General features: G+C 49.8%; 1 protein-coding gene across 29 annotated transcripts in view; it reads left to right on the top strand.

Annotated features, from left to right (window-relative positions):
* The first annotated feature begins 21,572 nt into the window (after positions 1–21,572).
* Positions 21,573–23,352, top strand: part of ATXN2 (ataxin 2) — a 149,340-nt gene continuing 147,560 nt past the window's right edge. For 6 of the 29 annotated variants that reach the window (XM_063614422.1, XM_063614421.1, XM_063614413.1 and 3 more), the window contains exon 1: positions 21,940–22,684. In XM_063614422.1, coding sequence (XP_063470492.1) covers positions 21,966–22,684 — 719 coding nt within the window. In that variant the 5' untranslated portion in view covers positions 21,940–21,965. Of the gene's footprint in view, positions 21,906–21,937; positions 22,685–23,352 lie in introns of those variants that run through there. The other 23 variants (XM_063614417.1, XM_063614414.1, XM_063614416.1 and 20 more) reach the window with 7 other exon arrangements.

Raw genomic sequence — 23,352 nt, 5'->3', positions numbered from 1 at the left:
AATAAAAAGGCTGGGTGCAGCTGCTCACGCCTGTAATCACAGCACTTTGGGAGGCCAGGTGGGGCTGATCACCTGAGGTCAGAAGTTCGAGACCAGCTAGGCTAACATGGTGAAGCCCAGTTTCTACTAAAAATACAAAAAATTAGCTGAATGCGGTGGTGTGTGCCTGTAATCCCAGCTACTCGGGAGGCTGAGGCAGGAGAATTGCTTGAACACAGGAGGCAGAGGTTGCAGTGATCCAAGATCACGCCATTGCATTCCAGCTTGGGCAACAAAAGTGAAACTCCATCTTAAAAAAAAAAAAGAGTTTTGTTCTGTCACCTAGGCTGCCGTGCAGTGGCACCATCCTAACTCACTCTACTCTCCAACTTCTAGCCTCAAGTGATCCTCCTGCCTCAGCTTTCTTAGCAGCTGGGACTACAGGCATGCACCCCAATGCCTGGCTAATTTTTCTGATTGTTTTTTGTGGAGACAGGGTCTCGCTACATTGCCCAGGCTGATCTTGAACTCCTGGCCTCAAGCAATCCTCCTACCTTAGCCTCTCAAAGCACTGAGATTATAGGTGTGAGCCACCATGACCGGCAAAAATGTTCTAAAATTATACTATGGTGATGGTTGCAAAGCTGTGTGAATACACGAAAGACTCATTGAACTATATACTTTAAATGGGTGAATTGTATAGGGTGTGACTTATACCTGAGTAAAATTGTTTAAAAAATAATCCATGGAGGCTGGGTGTGGTGGCTCACACCTGTAATCCCAGCACTTTGGGAGGCCAAGGCAGGTGGATCACAAGATCGGGAGTTCAAGATCAGCCTGGCCAAGATGGTGAAACCCTGTCTCTACTAAAAAAAAAAAAAAAAATTAGCTGGCTGTGGTGGTGGGCACTTGTAATCCCAGCTACTCGGGAGGCTGAGGCAGAGAACTGCTTAAACCCAGGAGGGGGAGGATGCAATCCAGTTGGGCCAGATGCAGTGGCTCACGCCTGTAATCCTAGCACTTTGGGAGGCTGAGGCAGGTGGATCACAAGGTCAGGAGTTCGAGACCAGCCTGACCAACATGGTGAAACTCTGTCTCTACTAAAAATACAAAAATTGGCCGGGCATGGCGGCGTGAGCCCATAGTCCCAGCTACTTGGGAGGCTGAGGCAGGAGAATCACCTGAACCCGGAAGCAGAGGTTGCAGTGAGCCAAGATTGTACCACTGCACTCTAGCCTGGGTGACAGAGTAAGACTCCGTCTCAAAAAAAAAAAAAAAAAAAAAAGTCCAGTTGGGCATGCTTAGGGAAACACTGTAAGTAGATTCTCTTTATTCTGTTGCCTTTCTTCTTTCTTTTCTTTGAGTCCGGGTCTTACTCTGTTGCTCAGGCTGGAGTGCAGTGCTGCGATCATAGCCCATTGCAACTTCAACCTCCCGGGCTCAAGGAATCCTCCCACCTCAACCTCTGAAGTAGCTGGGACTACAGATGTGTGCCACCATGCCCGGCTAATTTAAAAAAATTTTTGAGGCCAGGTGCGGTGGCTCACGACTGTAATCCCAGCACTTTTGGAGGCTGAGGCAGGCGGACACCTGAGGTCAGGAGTTCAAGACCAGCCTGGCCAACATTGTGAAACCCTGACTCTACTAAAAAAATACAAAAATTAGCTGGGCGCGGTGGCAGGCACCTGTAATCCCAGCTACTCAGGAGGCTGAGGCAAGATAATTGCTTGAGCCCGGGAGGCGGAGGTTGCAGTGAGCGGAGATCGTGCCACTGCACTCCAGCCTGAGCAACAGAGCAAGACCCTGTCTTAAAAAAAAAAAAAAATTTTTTTTTATTTTTTGTAGAGACTTGGTCTCACTATGTTGCCAGGGCTGGTCTCAAACTCTTGGGCTCAAGAGATCCTCCCACCTTGGCCTCCCAAAGTGCTGGGATTACAGGTGTGAGTCACTGCACCCAGCCTCCTGGCCTTCATTTATCTGAACATTTTCAAGCATCTACTGTATGACTCTGTCCCATTTAAGCTCTAGTATTATTGAAGATTCTGCTAACTATGAGTATGAGCGCCCTTCAAGCCATAGGGGACAGAAATAACATTTTTTTTTTTTTTTGTGATGGAGTCTCGCTCTGTTGCTCAGACTGAAGTGTGGTGGTGCCATCTTGGCTCACTGTAACCTTGGCCTCCTGAGTTCAAGCAATTCTCCTGCCTCAGCCTCCATAGTAGCTCAGATTACAGGCGCCTGCCACCACGCTGACTAATTTTTGTACTTTTATTATTGTTATTATTATTATTTTTGAGATGGAGTCTTGCTCTGTCGCCCGGGCTGGAGTGCGGTGGCATGATCTCGGCTCACTGCAAGCTCCGCCTTCCGGGTTCACGCCATTCTCTTGCCTCAGCCTCCCGAGTAGCTGGGACTACAGGCGCCCGCCACCACACCCGGCTAATTTTTTCGTATTTTTAGTAGAGATGGGGTTTCACTGTGTTAGCCAGATGGTCTCAATCTCCTGACCTCATGATCTGCCTGCCTTGGCCTCCCAAAGTGCTGGGATTACAGGCGTGAGCCACCACGCCCGGCCTATTTTTTTTTTTTTAAACGGAGTCTCACTCTGTCTCCCAGGCTGGAGTGCAGTGGCATGATCTTGGCTCACTACAACCTCCGCCTCCTGGGTTCCAGCAGATCTCCTGCCTCATGCTCCCGAGTAGGTGTGATTACAGGCATGTGCCACCACTCCCGGCTAATTTTTGTATTTTTAGTAGAGACGGGGTTTCACCATGTTGGCCAGGCTGGTGATGAACTCCTGACCTCAGGTGATCCGCCCGTCTTGGCCTCCGAAAGTGCTGGGATTACTGGTGTGAGCCACTGTGCCAGGTCCTAATTTTCCTATTTTTAGTAGACACAGGGTTTCTACATGTTGGTCAGGCTGGTGTTGAACTCCTGACTTCAGGTGATCTGCCTGCCTCGAACTCCCAAAGTACTGGGATTACAGGCTTGAGCCACTGCACCCAGCCAGGAATGACTTTTACGGTCAGCATGGAATAAATGGTCTATTTGTAAAGTGGTGTAATAATATTGCACAATAAAATGAGATCAAAGGGTTTAAACAAGCCTATGAGAAGGAAAAGTTGAAAAATCATAGACTCACAGCCCATGCCAAAATCCGGATGAAAGCTGAAAATTTCAGCCTCCCTGGCTGTCTTATCTCTACAGGCAGCGATTGGGCCATTCCACATGTGGCCTGTTCTTTCATTTTCCTGAAACATGACCTCTGAAAGGTTCCTTGCAATTTGAGAAGATCTAGTATAACCCCTTGTTTTCGTTGAAGAACAATGAGGATGACCTTCCCAAGGTCACACATTTCTGGAAAAGCAGCTGTGCAGAAACTATACCTGGTGCTATTTTCATCAGGATGGTTCTAAAAGTCCAGGGTGAGATGACCAAGAATCTAGAGTTTGGAAATCATCAGGTTGTTAAAAGAAGGCTTCTCAGCTTTGTTCTGCGTTCTGGAAGGCATCTTGTTAAAAGAATAAGTTTTCGGCCAGGCGTGGTGGCTTACGCCTGTAATCCCAGCACTTTGGGAGGCCGAGGCGGGTGGATCATGAGGTCAGGAGATCGAGACCATTCTGGCTAACATGGTGAAACCCCACCTCTACTAAAAATACAAAAAAATTAGCCGGGCGTGGTGGCGGGTACCTGTAGTCTCAGCTACTTGGGAGGCTGAGGCAGGAGAATGGCATGAACCCAGGAGGTGGAGCTTGCAGTGAGCTGAGATCGCGCCACTGCACTCCAGCCTGGGTGACAGAGCGAGACTCCATCTCAAAAAGTAAATAAAGAGGCCGGGCGCGGTGGCTCACGCCTGTAATCCCACCACTTTGGAAGGCCAAGGCGGGTGGATCACGAGGTCAGGAGATCGAGACCATGGCGAAACCCCGTCTCTACTAAAAATACAAAAAATTAGCCGGGCGCGGTGGTGGGCGCCTGTAGTCCCAGCTATTGGGAGGCTGAGGCAGGAGAATGGCGTGAACCCAGGAGGTGGAGCTTGCAGTGAGCCAAGATCATGCCACTGCACTCCAGCCTGGGCAACAGAGTGAGACTCCGTCTCAAAAAAAAAAAAAAAAGTAAATAAAGAATAAAAGTTTTTGTATTGATATTCAAATATCTCACCTCCAATTGTGATGGTTACATAAAAAAGCCACCAATTGGTTCCTCCCTACATGCCCATCCTTTGCAAAGTTATTTGGCAGTATATTTCCCCACCCCTCAAATTTTGTGTTGGCCACATGTCTTGCTTTGGCTAAGGTGACATTAGAAAATGTGAAACAAGAAAAGACCTGAAAAGTGCCTGTGCAGAGTTCAAGACCAGCCTGGGTAACACAGGGAGACCCTGGCTCTACAACAAATACAAAAATTAGCCAGGCATGGTGGTGCGTGCCTGTGGTCTCAGCTACTGGGGAGGCTGAGGCAGGAGGATTGCTTGAGCCCAGGGGGTGAAGGCTGCAGTGACTGTGATCATGCCATTGTACTCTAGCCTGGGTGCCAGAGCAAGATCCTGTTTCAGAAAAAAGGCTGGGTGCAATTGCTCATACCTGTAACCCCAGCACTTTCGGAGGCTGAGGTGGGAGGATCACCTGAGGTCAGGAGTTCGAGACCAGCCTGGCTAACATGCTGAAACCCTGTCCCTACTAAAAATACAAAAATTAGCTGGGCGTGGTGGCAGATGCCTGTAATCCCAGCCACTGAAGAGGCTGAGGCAGGAGAATTGCTTGAACCTGGGAGGCGGAGGTTGCAGTGAGCCGAGGTTGCATCATTGTACTCCAGTCTGGGTGACAAGAGTGAAACTCCGTCTCCAAAAAAAAAAAAAAAAAAAAAAGTGCCTGTGCAGTGGGGCCTGCCTTCTCTTGCTGTTCTTGGGAACCTAGTATGTACAGCCATGTGAATATGTCCAGGCTAGCCTGCTAGATGACTACAAACCTGTGGCAATGCTGCCCCTATCATCCACAGGTGACCCACAGCCAATTGCCAGACATGTCAGTGAGAACATCCTAGACCATCCAACCCCAGTTGAACCAGCTCAGAAGAGAAGTGTCCAGCCAACTCTCAGAAAATTTTTATTTTTTTGAGATGGAGTTTCGCTCTTGTTGCCCAAGCTGGAGTGCAATGGGCCGATCTTGGCTCACAACCTCCACCTCTCAGGTTCAAGCGATTCTCCCACCTCAGCCTCCCGAGTAGCTGAGATTACAGGTATGCACCACCACCATGCCTGGCTTTTTTGTATTTTTTTTTTTTTTTTGAGACGGAGCTTGGCTCTGTCGCCCAGGCTGGAGTGCAGTGGCGTAATCTCGGCTCACTGCAAGCTCCGCCTCCCGGGTTCACGCCATTCTCCTGCCTCAGCCTCCCGAGTAGCTGGGATTACAGGCATGCACCACCACGCCCCGCTAATTTTTTGTATTTTTAGTAGAGACGGGGTTTCACCGTGTTAGCCAGGATGGTCTCGATCTCCTGACCTAGTGATCCGCCCGCCTCGGCCTCCCAAAGTGCTGGGATTACAGGCTTGAGCCACCGAGCCCGGCCGGCTTTTTTGTATTTTTAGTAGAGATGGGGTTTGTCATTGCACTTAAGCCTGGGTGACAGAACAAATGTTTCTGCATTTTTAGTAGAGATGGGGTTTCTCCATGTTGGTCAGGCTGGTCTTGAACTCCTGACCTCAGGTGATCCGCCTGCCTCGGCCTCCCAAAGTGCTGGGATTACAGGCGTGAGCTACCGTGCCTGGCCAACTCTTAGAATTTTAAGAAAGAAATAACATCTGTTGTTTTCAGCCACTGTGTTGGGGGTGAGTGGTTTGTTACACAGCAGAAGCTAACGAATACACAAATATTCAGGAAGTTTTTAAAAAGGGCTACATAATTGAAAAATAAATTCACATGTCAAGATCATTAGAAATCACAGTAATGGGATTTCTTGAGTCATTTTCAGGACACCAGGAGACTATAAATTGCTTATTGCTGCATCAAGATTTGTCCTGTGTTGACCCGCTGAGGATAGAGATTAGTCACATGTACATGGAAAGAAACAAGAACTCTGATCAAAGAAGAGTGAGACCAACTCACAGAGAGCCTCAGTTCTAACCTCTTTCAAGCCTGCAGAAGGCTAATGACCAAGAGTAGATCTCCTGAAGGCTCCTGTGGTTTCTTGGTTCCGGTGTCTTCTGATGAACTTAGAATGATGCTTTTCCCAATGCCTGCAAGGTGACATCACAAGCTATTAACTAACTGTAATAAAAATTGGCTTCGGCCGGGCGCGGTGGCTCACGCCTGTAATCCCAGCACTCTAGGAGACCGAGGCGGGTGGATCAGGAGGTCAGGAGATCGAGACCATCCTGGCTAACACAGTGAAACCCTGTCTCCACTAAAAATACAAAAAAAAAAAAAAAATCTCCGGGCGTGGTGGTGGGCGCCTGTAGTCCCAGCTACTCCAGAGGCTGAGGCAGGAGAATGGCGTGAGCCTGGGAGGCGGAGCTTGCAGTGAGCCAAGATCGCGCCACTGCACTCCAGCCTGGGCGACAGAGCAAGACTCCATCTCAAAAAAAAAAAAAAAAAATTGGCTTCATCCAGTGGGAGAATGAAAATTCTGGCCCAGGCACAGTGGCTCACACCTGTAATCCCAGCACTTTGGGAGGCCGAGGCAGATAGATCACTTCGACCCAGGAGTTTGAGACCAGCCTGGACAATAGGGTGAGACCACGTCTTTACAAAAAAATACAAAAATTAGCCAGGCATGGTGGTGTGCAACTGTGGTCCCTGTCCCTGTGTGCATGTATCTGCTTGGGAGGCTGAGGTGGGCAGATCATTGGGAGGAGACAGTTACAGTGAGCTGAGATCGAACCATTGCACTTAAGCCTGGTTGACAGAGCTAATCCCTGTCTCAAAAAAAAAAAGGAAACTTCTCCACTTAAATCACATATGATGGAAACACTTAGGTAAAGAAGGGCCCCTAACTGCCTGGAATTGCCTGGGTCTTTGTGGGTAGGGTTGGATGTTAGCCCCATCATCCTGGCCCATGGCTGGTAGTCATTAGCAGGTGCATAGGAAGCATGTGCCATTGCAGGCCAAATTAAGCAAACTTGCAAAAATTGAGAATTAGTCTCAGATCAAACTATTAGGTACCTACTATGCTCAGATTGACTCCATGTAGGTGGCAACGGGAGCAGAGGGCTCTGCCTGCTTCTGCTGCTCCTATATTTGGCCAATATGACATTTCAGCAGAAAAAAATCCAAATGTGGTAGAAAAGCATGCAGGATTAAATTTCCTGACAGGCATGGTGGCTCACACTTGTAATCCCAGCACTTTGGGAGGCCGAGGTGGGCAGATCACAAGGTCAGGAGTTCAAGACCAGCCTGGCCAACACAGTGAAACCCCATCTCTACTAAAAATGCAAAAATTAGCTGGGCATGGTGGCGCGTGCCTGTAATCCCAGCTACTCAGGAGGCTGAGGCAGGAGAATCGCTTGAACCCAGGAGGCAGAGGTTGTAGTGAGCCGAGTTCATGCCATTGCACTCCAGCCTGGGCGACAGAGCTAGACTCCATCTCAAAACAAACAAACAAACAAAAACAAAACAAACTTCCTGAAAGTGGCCTTTCCTTTCTATTTCTGTGTGACTTAGGATTTCCTGCCTAGAGTTTGAAAATGGTAGTTTCTGTTTGAATAACACAAAAGTAAAGTGGTGTAGATAATAAGATATTTTTTCTTTTCTTTTCTTTTTTTTTTGAGATGGAGTCTTGCTCTGTCACCCAGGCTGAAGTGCAGTGGTGCGATCTTGGCTCACTACAACCTCCGCCTCCTAGGTTCAAGTGATTCTCCTGTCTCTCCTGTCTCAGCCTCCTGAGTAGCTGGGACTGCAGGCGCAGGCCACCACACCTGGCTAATTTTTTTTTTGAATTTTTAGTAGAGACTGGGTTTCACTGTGTTAGCCAGGGTGGTCTCGATCTCCCAACCTTGTGATCTGCCTGCCTCACTCTCCCAAAGTGCTGGGATTATAGGCATGAGCCAACATGCCCCCGGCTTTTTTATTTTTTTAGAAGTCTCTCTCTGTCACCCAGGCTGGAGTGTAGTGGCCCAATCTCAGCTCACTAAGCTCCGCCTCCTGGGTTGAAGCAATTCTCTTGCCTCAGCCTCCGGAGTAGCTGGGATTATAGGCACCCACCACCACGCCCCGCTAATTTTTGTTTGTTTGTTTGTTTTTTGAGACAGAGTCTGGCTGTGTCACCCAGTCTAGAGTGCAGTGGTGCAATCTCGGCTCACTGCAAGCTCTGCCTCCTGGGTTCATGCCATTCTCTTGCCTCAGCCTCCCGAGTAGCTGGGACTACAGGTGCCTGCCAACACGCCTGGCTAATTTTTTCTATTTTTAGTAGAGACAGGGGTTTCACCGTGTTAGCCAGGATGGTCTTGATCTCCTGACCTCTTGATCCACCTGCCTCGGCCTCCCAAAGTGCTGGGATTACAGGCGTGAGCCACTGCGCCCAGCCTGTTTTTTGTTTTTTGAAATAGAGTCTCACTCTGTCGCCCAGGCTGGAGTGCAGTGGCATCATCTTGGCTCACTGTAAACTCTGCCTCCTCGGTTCAAGTGATTCTCCTGCTTCAGCCTCCCAATTAGCTTGGACTACAGGCGCGCGCCACCACACTTGGCTAATTTTTTATATTTTTAGTAGAGACGGGGTTTCACCATATTGGCCATGCTGGTCTCGAACTCCTGACCTTGTGATCTGCCCGCGTTGGCCTCCTAAAGTGCTGGGATTACAGCTGTGAGCCACCATGCCCGGCTCTAATTTTTGTTTTTTTTTTTTTTTTTTTTTTTTGGAGACAGAGTCTCGCTCTGTCGCCCAGGCTGGAGTTCAGTGGCGCAATCTCGGCTCACTGCAAGCTCCGACTCCCGGGTTCACGCCATTCTCATGCCTTAGCCTCTCCGAGTAGCTGGGACTACAGGCGCCTGCCACCACGCCCGGCTAATTTTTTTGTATTTTTAGTAGAGACGGGGTTTCACCGTGGTCTCGATCTCCTGACCTCGTGATTCACCCGCCTCGGCCTCCCAAAGTGCTGGGATTACAAGCGTGAGCCACCGCGCCCGGCTAATTTTTGTATTTTTAATAGAGACACAGTTTCACCACCATGTTGGCCAGGCTGGTCTCAAACTCCCGACCTCAAATGATCTGCCCTCCTCGGCCTCCCAAAGTGCCGGGATTACAGGCGTGAGCCATGATGCCCAGCCTCTTTTTTTGTTTTGAGACATGGTCTCGCTTTGTTGTTCAGGCTGGAGTATGCAGTGACACAATCATGGCTCACTGCAGCCTTGACCTCCCAGGCTCAAGTGATCCTCCCACCTCAGCCTCCTGAGTAGCTGGGACCACAGGCATGCACCGCCACGCCCAGCTAATTCTTTTTTGTTTACTTTATTTTTATATTTTTTCTTAGATGGAGTTTCACTCTTGTTGCCCAGGCTGGAGTACAATCGCATGATCTTGGCTCACCTCCACCTCTACCTCCTGGGTTCAAGCGATTCTCCTTGCTCAGCCTCCCGAATAGCTGGAATTACAGGCATGTGCCACCAGCCTGGCTAATTTTGTATTTTCAGTAGAGATAGGGTTTCTACATGTTGGTCAGGCTGGCCTCAAACTCCTGACCTCAGGTGATCCACCTGCCTTGGCCTCCCAAAGTGCTGGGATTACAGGCGTGGGCCACTGCACCTGGCCTATTTTTTAATTTTTATTATATTTTTGAGAGAGTCTCACTCTGTCACCCAGGCTGCAGTGTAGTGGCACGATCTCGGCTAACTGCAACCTTGGCTGCCCAGGTTCAAGCAATTCTCCTGCCTCAGCCTCCCAATTAGCTGGGATTATAAGCACCGGCCACCACGCCCAGCTAACTTTTTTTTGTATTTTTAGTAGAGACGGGGTTTCACCATGCTGGCCGGGCTGGCCTCAAACTCCTGACCTCAGGTGATCCACATGCCTCGGCTTCCCAAAATGCTGGGCAGGCGTGAGCCACTGTGCCCAGTGTTTTTTTTTTTTTAATTAATTTTTTTCCTATAGGAACCAACATGCATGCACTTTCAGTTTTTAAGGCACTGCCAACTTGTCCCCTGCAGGTGGTGACTTCTATAATAATCACTTATTCCTTGAATCAAGAAACAGGCAGTCATCAGTGGTGCCAGTTCACTAGAGCCCTGTATTTGATGAGACAAAGGAGAGAAGCTGATTTTTTTCAAGAGAGCCACCTTAGGCCTTTACTTTTTTTTTTTTTTTTTTTTTTGAGATGGAGTCTTGCTCTGTCGCCAGCCTGGAGCACAGTGGCACGATCTCGGCTCACTGTAACATCCGCCTCCTGGGTTCAAGCAATTCTCCTGCCTCAGCCTCCCGAGTAGCTGGGACTACAGGCACACGCCACCATACTTGGCTATTTAATTTTTTTTTGTATTTTAGTAGAGATGGGGTTTCACCGTGTTGCCCAGGCTGGTCTCGAACTCCTGAGTTCAGGCAATCCTCCCGCCTCGGACTCCCAAAGTGCTAGGATTACAGGCGTGAGCCACCACACCTAGCCAGGCCTTTACTATTTCATATAGGAAAGCAGTTTAGAGCCCAGATGTTGGAAACAGACTTTCTGGGTTCGAATCGCACCTCTACCATTTAATAAATGTGCCCTTAGACAAAGTGACTCACTCTGTATGCCCCAGTCTCCCCATCTGTAAAAGGGGAATAATAATCCTATCTACTTCTTAGGGTTACTGCAGGGTTTCTTAACCTCAGCACCATCGTCATTTTGGGCTCGATTAATTCTTCGTGCTGGGGGATTGTCCTATGCATTGTAGGGTGTTCCACAGTATAAGGACATAGAAAAAAACAAATTTGGTTTCTCCTATACTCTCACAATACAACATAGAACACTTCTGGACTGGGGCGGTGGCTCACACCTGTAATCCCAGCACTTTGGGAGGCTGAGGTGGGTGGATTACCTGAGGTCAGGAGTTCAAGACCAGCCTGGCCAACATGGTGAAACCCCGTCTCTATTAAAAGTACAATAATTAGCTGGGCATGATGGCGGGTGCCTGTAATCCCAGCTACTCGGGAAGCTGAGGCTGGAGAATTGCTTGAACCCAGGAGGCGGAGGTTGCAGTGAGCCAAGATCACATCATTGCACTCTAGACTGCGCAACAGAACAGAACAAGACTCCACCTCAAAAAAAAAAAAAAAAAAAAAGGCTTCTGACACCAGCCAGGCACAGTGGCTCACGCCTGTAATCCCAGCTACTCAGGAGGCTGAGGCAGGAGAACTGCTTGAACCCAGGAGGCGGAGGTTGCAGTGAGCCGAGATTGTGCCACTGCACTCCAGCCTGGGTGACAGAGCGAGACTCTGCCTCAAAAAAAAAAAAAAAAAAAAGTTTGACACCAGGCATGTGGGGGCTTTTCCCTACCACATATCAAGCAAGCAATTCTGGAGTGTGCACCTGGGCACCTTTAATTCAATTCAATTCCGGCACTATCTACCTGGAGATAGCATTGGATCACACCCCCGACTTCAGATGCCAGTCACAAAAACAGGCTATAAATCAGGGCCCCAGCAAGAGATCGGGGTTCCCACGATTCCTTCCTCAGGTTTGATTACTTTGCTAGGGTGGGTCACAGAACTGAGGGAAACACTTCTGTTATTACAAAAGATACAGCCAGACGGAAGAGAGGTGCAGGGCAAGGTATGCAGGAAGGGGCAAGTCACACTCCACGAACCTCCACCTCTTCAGTTATCTAGAAGCTCTCAGGGATGGGTATAGTGGCTCATGCCTGTATTCCCAGCACATTGGACAGCTTAGACAGAAGGATTGCTCTAGCTCAGCAGGCGGATCACAAGGTCAGGAGATCAAGACCATCCTGGCTAATATGGTGAAAACCCGTCTCTACTAAAAATACAAAAAAAAAAAAAATTATCAGGGCACGGTGGCAGGCGCCTGTAGTCCCAGCTAGTTGGGAAGCTGAGGCAGGAGAATGGCATGAACCTAGGAGGCGGAGCTTTCAGTGAGCTGAGATCATGCCACTGCACTCCAGCCTGGGCGACACAGCGAGACTCCATCTCAAAGAAAAAAAAAATAGGCCAGGCGCAGTGGCTCATGCCCGTAACCCCAGCACTTTGGGAGGCCGAGGCGGGTGGATCACCTGAGGCCAGGGGTTCGAGATCAGCCTGGCCAACATGGTGAAATCCCGTCTCTACTAAAAATACCAAAATTAGCCAGGCGTGGTGGCGCATGCCTGTAATCACACCTACTCAGGAGGCTGAGGCATGAAAATCGCTTGAACCCAGGGAGGCAGGGGTTGCACAGGGCCGAGATCACGCCACTGCACCCCAGTCTGTGTGACAGAGCAAAACTCCATCTCAAAAAAAAATAATAATAATAAATAAAAGCTCTCATAACCCAGCACTTCTTGGTTTTTATGGAAGCTTCATTCTATTGGCATGATTGATTAAATCATTGGCCACTGGTGATCAAGTTAACCTTCAGCCTCCCTTCCCTTCCCAGAGGCTGGGGGATGGGGCTGAAGAGTCCCAACCCTGTCATTATTGTCTTTCCTATGTCCAGCCCTCATACTGAGGCTGTCCATCACTTTGGAGATTTTGAGTATTTTAGGAGCTGCGTGCCAGGAAACCAGAATGAACACCAAATACCTATATTTAACAATATCACAAACAGCATACCTGGTCTCTACTCACAAGATGCCAGGAGCATTCCCCTCCAATCATAACAAACAGAAATGTGTCTAGACATTGCCAAATGTCTCCTGAGGGGGCGGTGGAGCTGGGGCAAAACTGTCCTTGGCATTGAGAAGTAGCAGGTTGTTGCAAGGATTCAATGAGGAAGTTATTGTGCAGGTAGCACTTAGAACACAGTTGGCACATAGTAAATGCCATATAAAGGTCTACAATTATTATTTTCATTATTGTTCTCTAGCCCTGCCTTACCTTGTGGAAAATAAATATTTTGATAATATGAGGGCTTAAGCAAAACGGTGTGTATTGTTAAGCCCATATGTGATTCTACTGGGGAACAAGTATCCAAGTCCCTATTCTGAGATCAAAGGTCAGCAATGTCAGTATTCATTATAGTCTGACTCTTCTGGAGTTCCATTGTAGGACTCACCGTATCCCGTAGCAAACTAACAAGATCCCATGCTAATGGCCAGTTCAGCTGTCACTGGTCTGCACACACCCATTTTAAATCCCTTCCTGCATTCTCCAAATCATGTATACTTCAGATCTTCGGCTTTCCATAAATCTGTGGCCCTAAAACAAAAGGCTGCCCACCAAACTCACCCCTGAAAAGAGGGTGAATAAAAACAAAAAAGGGAGAAAGAGGAAAAACAAAAGACTGAGTTTCTTTAAATTTCTGGCTCTGCAGAGCCCAAGCATTTCCAATGAAAAATAAAGAATTCTTTCTTCTGTGTCTATTTCAGCTGGCAACCAGCTTTTGCCTTGTGAATAATGTTACTGCATCATTATTCTATCCCACAAGGTAAAACAAAACGAGCAACTTAACAACAAGGAGTGTGCTCGTTAGGAGGGAATGGCTCATTTAAAAGCTCTTTAAATAATGTTGCTGTGTTCTCTATAATTTTGTAGCTCCCCACCCTCCAGTTTTTTCAGAGCTATGGGAAAGTTGTTACTTTGCACACAAGGTATATAAATAATGCCTTCCTGGAAGCCCCCTCCCCCAAACACTTTTCATTTTTTTAGAAATAATGTTTATTATTGCATTTACTCTTTTGGGATTCCTGGAGTGTCTACAAATAGATGAGCCTCTACAAATTCTGAGTAACTGTGGTCAGAAAAAAAACACTGGTTTAATTAGCCATGGTCCTATTTTTGAAATTACATCTGCTTTTTTTTTTTTTTTTTTTAAATGAGGATTGGTCTATACAAAAACTTGAAGAGGATGAATTTGGGGGGATGCAAGTTAGTTCTGATTTGAATTAATTTTCATGCTTTTGAAAGTGAAATCAAGAGTATTTAGTGAATAATATATCATCATACATTAAGCAAGATCAAGGGAAGAGAAATGAAAAGGCATGATTGCAGAAATGTGAATTGCCAGGAATACTGGATCACGTGATATGTGCTTCTGTAGTGAGTGCAAGCAAATAACTCTTCACAGTTCTGCTCCACATAGCTCCATCAGTTTGTCACCCCCAAATCCCGAGACTTGATTAATCATTGAAGTGATGAAAATTAACAGGCTCAGCCAGGCATGGTGGCTCACGCCTGTAATCCCAGCATTTTGGGAGGCTGAGGTGGGTGGATCACCTGAGGTCAGGAGTTCGAGACCAGCCTGGCCAACATGGCAAAACACTGTCTCTATTAGAAATAAAAAAATTGCCAGGTGTGGTGGCTCACGCCTGTAATCCCAGCACTTTGGGAGGCCGAGGCGGGAGGATCATGAGGTCAGGAAATCGAGACCATCTGGCTAACACGGTGAAACCCCGTCTCTATTAAAAATACAAAAAATTAGCCGGGCCTGGTGGTAGGCGCCTGTAGTCCTTGCTACTTGGGAGGCTGAGGCAGGAGAATGGCATGCACCCAGGAGGCAGAGCTGGCAGTGAGCCCAGATTGTGCCACTGCACTCCAGCCTGGGCGACAGAGCGAGACTCTGTCTCAAAAAACAAAAAAGAACTAAAAAAATTGGCTGGGTGTGCGCCACGTACCAGCTACTCGGGAGGCTGAGCAGAAGAATAGCTTGAACCCAGGAGGCGGAAGTTGCAGTGAGCCGAGATTGTGCCACTGCACTCCAGCCTGGGTGATAGAGCAAGACTCTGTCACCAAAAAAAAAAAAAAAAAAAAAAGCTGGGCGCGGTGGCTCATGCCTGTAATCCTAGCACTTTGGAAGGCCGAGGCGGGCAGATCATGAGGTCAGGAGTTTGAGACCACCCTGGCCAACATGGCGAAACCCCACCTCTACTAAAAATACAAAAATTAGCCATGCACAGTGGCAGGTGCCTGTAATCCCCGCTATTTGGGAGGCTGACGCAGAAGAATCACTTTAATTCAGGAGGTGGAGGTTGCAGTTAGCTGAGATCACACCACTGCACTCTAGCCTGGGCAACAGAGCAAGAATCTGTCTCAAAAAAATAAAACAAAAAAGAAAAGAAAAGAAAATTATGAACAGGCTAATAAAAGGGCCTTGTGGCTTGCTGAAGGGTCACTGAAAATCAGAAAGCAAGTATAGAATCTACTGGACTAGATTCCCAAGTCTGCAGGTCTGTCTCCAAGCTTTCTCACTTGAGATATTTTTTCGTTTCTGAAATAGTGGCTGAAATGACCACAGCTATTTTTGAAGTTTAAATTTTAGCAACACTTCTCAATATCAGAACTCTTTCAGGAGAGTACTGTTCACTGCCTTTGTAGACAACTGTCTGACTCTCTGCTTTTGTTTAAAAGGGGTGTCTGAAAATCATTTAGGGGAAAGGAGAGCATTCAAAATGTTCACTTGTTGATTGGGTGGTGTGGTGGCTCACACCTGTAATCCCAGCACTTTGGGAGGCCAAGGCAGGCAGATCACTCGAGGTAAGGAGTTCTGGCCAACATGAAAAAATGTCATCTCTACTAAAAATAGAAAAATTAGCTGGACATGGTGGTGAATGCCTATAATCCCAGCTACATGGGAGGCTGAGCGGGGAGGATCACTTGAACCCAGGAGGTTACAGTGAACTGAGATTGTGCCACTGCACTCCAGCCTGGGCAAGACAGCAAGACTCTGCCTAAAAACAAACAAACAAATCCCCCAAAACTAACAAAAATTAGCTGGGTGTGGTGGTGCACGCCTGTAGTCCCAGATACTCTGAAGGCTGAGATGGGAGGATTGCTTGGGACCACCTGGGAGGCAGATGCTGCAGTGAGCCAGATTGGTGGAACTGCACTCCAGCCTGGTTGGCAGAGTAAGACCCTGTCTCGAAAAAAAAAAAAAGTTTTGTTTTAAAATTCAGGTGGGGAGGATTTCAAAGTGTCTGAACACCAGGAGGCAAGAATCATTTGGGACCGCCATAGAGGCTGCCTGACACATCACTTCCTTTAAGGTGCATTACTCTAATATATATATATATATATATATATATATATTTACTTATTTTTTTGAGACGAAGTGTCACTCTGTCGCCAGGCTGGAGTGCAGTGGCATGATCTTGGCTCACTGCAACCTCTGCCTGCCAGGTTCAAGCGATTCTTCTGCCTCAGCCTCCCGAGTAGTTAGGACTACAGGCGCGCACCACCATGCCCAGCTAATTTTTGTATTTTCTTTTTTTTTGAGATGGAGTCTCACTCTGTTGTGCAGGCTGGAGTGCAGTGGCGCCATCTCACCTCACTGCAAGCTCTGCCTCCCGGGTTCATGCCATTCTCCTGCCTCAGCCTCCCGAGTAGCTGGGACTACAGGCGCCCGCCACCACGCCTGGCTATTTTTTTGTATTTTTAGTAGAGACGGGGTTTCACTGTGTTAGCCAGGATGGCCTTGATCTCCTGACCTCATGATCCGCCCGCCTTGGCCTCCCAAAGTGCTGGGATTACAGGTGTGAGCCACCGCGCCTGGCTAATTTTTGTATTTTTATTTATTTATTTATTTATTTATTTTTTTTTTTTTTTTTGAGACGGAGTCTCGCTCTGTCACCCAGGCTGGAGTGCAGTGGCCTGATCTCGGCTCACTGCAAGCTCCGCCTCCCGGGTTCACACCATTCTCCTGCCTCAGCCTCTCGGAGTAGCTGGGACTACAGGCGCCCGCCACCACGCCCGGCTAGTTTTTTGTATTTTTTTAGTAGAGACGGGGTTTCACCGTGGTCTCGATCTCCTGACCTCGTGATCCGCCCGCCTCGGCCTCCCAAAGTGCTGGGATTACAAGCGTGAGCCACCGCGCTCAGCCAATTCTTGTATTTTTAATAGAGATAGGGTTTCACCACATTGGCAAGGATGGTCTTGATCTCTTGACCTCAGATGATCCGCCCACCTCGGTCTCCCAGAGTGCTGGGATTACAGGCGTAAGCCACCGTGCTCAGCCTACTCTGATATTTTCATATAAACTTAAGCCTTCTGAAGTCCAGAGAAAAGGTAGTTTCCATAAATAAATAAATAAAAATAAATAAACTTACCACATCACCCAACAATTTCGTTTGTAGGAACGTACCTAAGATAAATGAAAACATACATCCACATGAAGATATATGTTCACAAATGTTCATAGCAGCATTCTTATTTTTCTTTCTTCTTCTTCTTTTTTTTTTGTGTGTGAGTGTTTTAGCAAGTCTATTAACTAAATGAGACAGGGTCTTGGTCTGCTGCCCAGGCTAGACTGCAGTGGTGCATTCGTAGCTCACAGCAACGTCGATCTCCTGGGCTCAAGCGGTCCTTCTGCTTCAGCCTCCCTAGAAGCTGGGACTACAGGTGCGTGCCACCATGACCAGCTAATTTTTTTTTTTTTTTTGAGACAGAGTATTGCTCTGTCACCCAGGCTTCAGTGCAATGGCGCGATCTCGGCTCACTGCAACCTCCGCCTCCTGGGTTCAAGCAATTCTCCTGCCTCCAAGCAATTCTCCTGTCTCAGCCTCCCAAGTAGCTGAGATTACAGGTGCCTGCCACTACGCCTGGCTAATTTTTTGTATTTTTAGTAGAGATGGGATTTCACCATGTAGGCCAGGCTGGTCTCAAACTCCTGATCTCAGGTGATTCACCCACCTCGGCCTCCCAAAGTGCTGGGATTAGAGGCATGAGCCACCACGCCCGGCCAACCAGCTAATTTTTTATTTTTAAAGTTTTTTTTTCATAAAGACAGGGTCTCTCTATGTTGCCCAGGCTGGTTTCAAACTCCTGGGTATTCAAGTGATCCTCCCATCTCAGTCTCCTAAAGTGTTGGGATTACAGGAGTGAGCCACCAATCTCAGCCCCAGCAGCATTTTTATAATACTCAAAAAGTTGACACAATCTAAACATCCACCAATTGGAAAGTAGACACAAAATGTGGTATGTCCATACATGGAATATGACGTAGCAATAATAAGGAATGAAATACTGCTACATGCCACACCTTAGATAAACCTCAAAAACATTATGACAAATGAAAGAAGGCAGACACAAAAGGCTGCATGCTGTAAGATTCTACTTATGTGAAAAATCTGGACAAATCCATAGAGAAAAAATGTAGATGAGCGGTTGCCTTGGGCTGAGGATGGGAACCAAACTGCCCATCGGCATGAAGGATCTTTTTGGGGTAATGAAAATGTTCTGAAATTAGTGGCAATGGTTGTGCAAATTTACTGTGTAAATTTACTGAGAATCATTAAATTGTACACAAAATAGGTGAATTTCATAGTATGTAAATTATATCTTGATAAAACTTAAGTTTTTATTCAATGGTAGTGAGTTAAAACAAACCTCAGCTACATCAGCTTCAGGCCTTCTTTTTTTTTTAATTTTGAAAAAAATTTTTTTTTTTTTTGAGACAAGAGTCTCGCTCTGTCGCCCAGACTGGAGTGCAGTGGCGCGATCTTGGCTCACTGCAAGCTCTGCCTCCTGGGTTCATGCCATTCTCCTGCCTCAGCCTCCCGAGTAGCTGGGACTACAGGCGCCTGCCACCACGCCCGGCTAATTTTTTGTATTTTTAGTAGAGAGGGGGTTTCACCATGTTAGCCAGGATGGTCTCGATCTCCTGACCTCATGATCCACCCGCCTCGGCCTCCCAAAGTGCTGGGATTACAGGTGTGAGCCACCACGCCCCGCCTGAAAAATTTTTTATGGAGAGGAGGGTCTCACTATGTTGCCCAGGCTGGTCTCCTACTTCTTGGTTCAAAGGATCTGCCTGCCTTGGCCTTCCAAAGTGCTGGGATTATAGGTATAGGCCACCAGCCTAACCAGCCTAGGCCTTCTTATTCAACTTCCATTTTTCCTTCCATCGACCTGAACCTTGTTATTTTTTTTTTGAGATGGAGTCTCACTCTGTTGCCCAGGCTGGAGTGCAGTGGTGTGATCTCGCTCACTGCAAGCACCGCCTCCCGGGTTCACGCCATTCTCCTGCCTCAGCCTTCCATGTAGCTGGGACTACAGGAGCGCATCACCACACCTGGCTACTTTTTGTATTTTTAGTAGAGACGGGATTTCACCACATAGGCCAGGCTGGTCTCGAACTCCTGACCTCAGGTGATCCACCGGCCACTGCCTCCCAAAGTGCTGAGATTACAGGAGTGAGGCACCGCGCCGGCCGAAACTTGTTCTTAAGATTGTATTCTGGGGCCTGGATTCCAATCAGAGAAAAGTCATTGTATTTCTTTTTTTTTTTTTTTTTTTTTTTTTGAGACGGAGTCTCGCTCTGTCACCCAGGCTGGAGTGCAGTGTTGCGATCTCCGCTCGCTGCAAGCTCCGCCTCCTGGGCTGACGTCATTCACCTGCCTCAGCCTCCGGAGTAGCTGGGACTACAGGCGCCCGCCACCACGCCCGGAGAATTTTTTGTATTTTTAGTAGAGATGGAGTTTCACCGTGTTAGCCAGGATGGTCTCGATCTCCTGACCTCGTGATCCACCCGCCTCGGCCTTCCAAAGTGCTGGGATTACAGGCGTGAGCCACCGCGCCCGGCCTTGTATTTCTTTTTTTTTTTTTTTTTTTCCTAGATAAAGTTTCGCTCTTGTCGCCCAGGCTGGAGTGCAGTGGTGCCGTCTTTGTTCACTGTAACCTCCGCCTCCCGGGTTCAAGCGATTCTCCTGCCTCAGCATCCTGGGTAGCTGGGATTACAGACGCTCACCACCACGCTCAGCTAATTTTTTAATATTTTTAGTAGCGATGGGGTTTCACACTGTTGGCCAGGCTGGTCTTGAACTCCTGACCTCAGGTGATCCACCCGCCTCGGCCTCCCAAAGTGCTGGGATTACAGGTGTGAGCCACCGCGCCAGGCCAGTGATTGTATTTCTATTAAAGAAAGAATAGGCCGGGCGCGGTGGCTCACGCTTGTAATCCCAGCACTTTGGGAGGCCGAGGCGGGCGGATCACGAGGTCAGGAGATCGAGACCACGGTGAAACTCCGTCTCTACTAAAAATACAAAAAATTAGCCGGGCGTGGTGGCGGGCGCCTGTAGTCCCATCTACTCGGAGAGGCTGAGGCAGGAGAATGGCGTGAACCCGGGAGACGGAGCTTGCAGTGAGCCGAGATCGCGCCACTGCACTCCAGCCTGGGTGACAGAGCGAGACTCCGTCTCAAAAAAAAAAAAAAAAAAGAAAGAATAGAACGGGACACCATTGCCCACCTGCTCCATTGCAGGCCTCCTTGCTGTTCCTCAGACTCCCCCCTCAGAGCCTTTGCCCTCGCTGTGCCCTCCACCTGGAGCGTTTCTCCCCAGGATCCTCATGCCCATGCTCATTTGGGTCCCTGCCCCATGTCACCCTCTCCAGGAGCTTCCCCTCACAGCAGCCCCGGCCTGTACCACAGCCGGGTACAGGTATTTTTTTGTTTCCTCAACTGGTTTTTTAGTTCCAATTTCCTTTAGTTTACTTTTATTTATTTATTTACTTATTTATTTTATTTATTTATTTTTTGAGACGGAGTCTTGCTCTGTCGCCCAGGCTGGAGTGCATGATCTTGGCTGACTGCAACCTATACCTCCCGGATTCAAGCAATTCTCCTGCCTCAGCCTCCCGAGTAGCTGGGATCACAGGCGCCCACCACCACACCTGGCTAATTTTTATATTTTTAGTAGAGACGGGGTTTCACCATGTTGGCTAGGCTAGGTTAATTTTTAAAGGGTTTTGCAATGGTCCCTCGATCTACTTTTTACCTTAGATGGGAAATAAAACTGATTTCCTACATTGGCAGAGTACAATGATCATTTTTGCCTGGACTATCTAGGAGGTTAATTTCAGTTGGGCTACTGAAAACTGCTGGTTCAATCATTCTCCACGTTTATCTAAGTCTTTACCTTTATCTGGACAGTTCTAGGACATTGAGGGGAATTTTGGTGTTTCTTCCCCTATTATTTCCTGAAGTCATTTCACCTTAAAAAACAATAGATTCACTGCTCAAAAAAAAAAAAAAGTTATCTACTTTCTTCCAGTTTAATTGCAACACATTTTAAAAAGGGTCTACTGTGCTGGCTGGGTAAGTTAAATTAAAACTTCTAAAGGGTCCAAGGTCTAAAGTTCGCACATTCTTGTAAGGTCGGCTCTGTCTCTACCGAGGGAGATCCCATTATCCGTAGTTCTACCAGTCCCAATCCCATATATTTCCTTTAGAATCTCATGAATGAGGAAAAAGAAGTTCAAGTGAGGGAACAAAGGTTCAAATGAAGGTCAGATACCTAAAAGAGTTTTCTGGTGACTGTGCGCGGCTGGGGTGGAAAAAGTGGGGAAAAGCTACCCAGATGTGGGTGGCCCCGGAGGGTTGCTCCACTCCAGCCCCGGCAGGGCAGGACAGCGCGGCCTGCCTGGGAGATGCCCAGAGCCACTGGAGCGCCTACTGCGTGGCGGGCGGGGGAAGGCAGGAAAACGGCGGGATGCTGTGTCCCCTGAGTCTGGCAGGGTTCTAGGTGATTTACACGTAGCAAGACACATTCTCCGCCCCAAGGCACTCGCAGTCCATTTTCCGGGTTGCATCAGGTGGGGGCAAACGAGGTCCCCGCAGAAGTGAGGACGCTGAAGGAATACAGTGGGAGAAGAAATCCTTCTCCAGTCCTCCACACCAGGCAGGCCCCAGAGGCTAAGACCCATACGCCCTCCCCGAAGGGCAGACCCGCCTCGAGGAGGGCGGATCCGGGTAGGGCCCGCCGCCTGGCCCTCACCCGACCCCCGCGAACGCGGCCCAGCGCTGCGCCCGCTCCTCACGTGTCCCTCCCGGCCCCGGGGCCACCTCACGTTCTGCTTCCGTCCGACCCCTCCGACTTCCGGTAAAGAGTCCCTATCCGCACCTCCGCTCCCACACGGCGCCTCGGCGCGCCCGGCCTCTGATGCTCTCAGCGGCCGCAGCTCCTCGGAGTCCCGCGGTGGCCACCGAGTCTCGCCACTTCGCCGCAGCCAGGTGGCCCGGGTGGCGCTCGCTCCAGCGGCCGGCGCGGCGGAGCGGGCGGGGCGGCGGTGGCGCGGCCCCGGGACCGTATCCCTCCGCCGCCCCTCCCCCGCCCGGCCCCGGCCCCCCTCCCTCCCGGCAGAGCTCGCCTCCCTCCGCCTCAGACTGTTTTGGTAGCAACGGCAACGGCGGTGGTGCGTTCCGGCCCGGCTCCCGGCGGCTCTTTGGTCTCGGCGGGCCTCCCCGCCCCTTCGTCGTTCTTCTCCCCCTCGCCAGCCCAGGCGCCCCTCTGGCCGCGCCAACCCGCGCCTCCCCGCTCGGCGCCCGCGCGTCCCCGCCGCGCTCCGGCGTCTCCTCGGCGCGCCCGGCTCCCGGCTGTCCCCGCCCGGCGTGTGAGCCGGTGTATGGGCCTCTCACCATGTCGCTGAAGCCCCAGCAGCAGCAGCAGCAGCAGCAGCAGCAGCAGCAGCAGCAGCAGCAGCCGCCGCCGCCGCCGCCGCCCGCGGCTGCCAATGTCCGCAAGCCCGGCGGCAGCGGCCTTCTAGCGTCGCCCGCCGCCGCACCTTCGCCGTCCTCGTCTTCGGTCTCCTCGTCCTCGGCCACGATTCCCTCCTCGGTGGCCGCGGCGACCTCCGGCGGCGGGAGGCCCGGCCTGGGCAGGTGGGTGTCGGCACCCCAGCCCCCTCCGCTCCCGGCCCGGCGTCCCCTCCCCCGCGTCCCGCGCCGCCGTCCCCGCCCCGTGACCCGCCGGGCTACCCGGGGTGGGCTGGGGGCCGGCAGCGCGGGGGAGACTCGCTCGGGCCTGAGCCCCGAGGCTTGGCCGGTGGGCGCTGCCGGGGTCCTCTGGGATTGTCAGGCCTGTCCAGCCTCCCGCAGCATCCCCGCCCCCTCCCCCAGCGGTCAAGATGGAGGGAGCGGGCGGCCTCCCCTCCCCACGCGTGTTGGGAGGGGTTCTCGGGTAGCGGCGATGGTCAGCCCCGGCTCCCCCTTCCGTACGATCCTCCGCCCGCAGCGTGGGGATGCTCGGGCAGCTCCCCCACTCCCGGTTTAGGTGTGAACGTTGGAGGGGTCTGGAGGCTTTGGTGTTTTCCGGAACATGTCCCCCCCCCCCCATGGGGGACATCTCGGGAGGGGAGAAGTTAGGGCTGCGTCCCCCGTGCCGGTTAAAGGAGTAGGCACCGGGCTTCTCCGGAATCATCAGGGTCTGTCGGGGCTCTCTCCCCGCCCCCTCCCAGTCCTGGGAAAGATTGGAGGACGGGGTGGAGACAGGTGGGCCTTGGCCCCCGCACCCCTCCGCGTTCGTGTCCGAGGCGGCGGCGGGGGCTCCT

The sequence above is a fragment of the Symphalangus syndactylus genome, chromosome 13 (genome assembly GCF_028878055.3).
Source record: "Symphalangus syndactylus isolate Jambi chromosome 13, NHGRI_mSymSyn1-v2.1_pri, whole genome shotgun sequence".
In the NCBI taxonomy this organism is placed as follows: domain Eukaryota; kingdom Metazoa; phylum Chordata; class Mammalia; order Primates; family Hylobatidae; genus Symphalangus; species Symphalangus syndactylus.
Note: the sequence above shows the minus strand (reverse complement) of the source record. Positions and strands in the feature narration are given on the sequence as shown.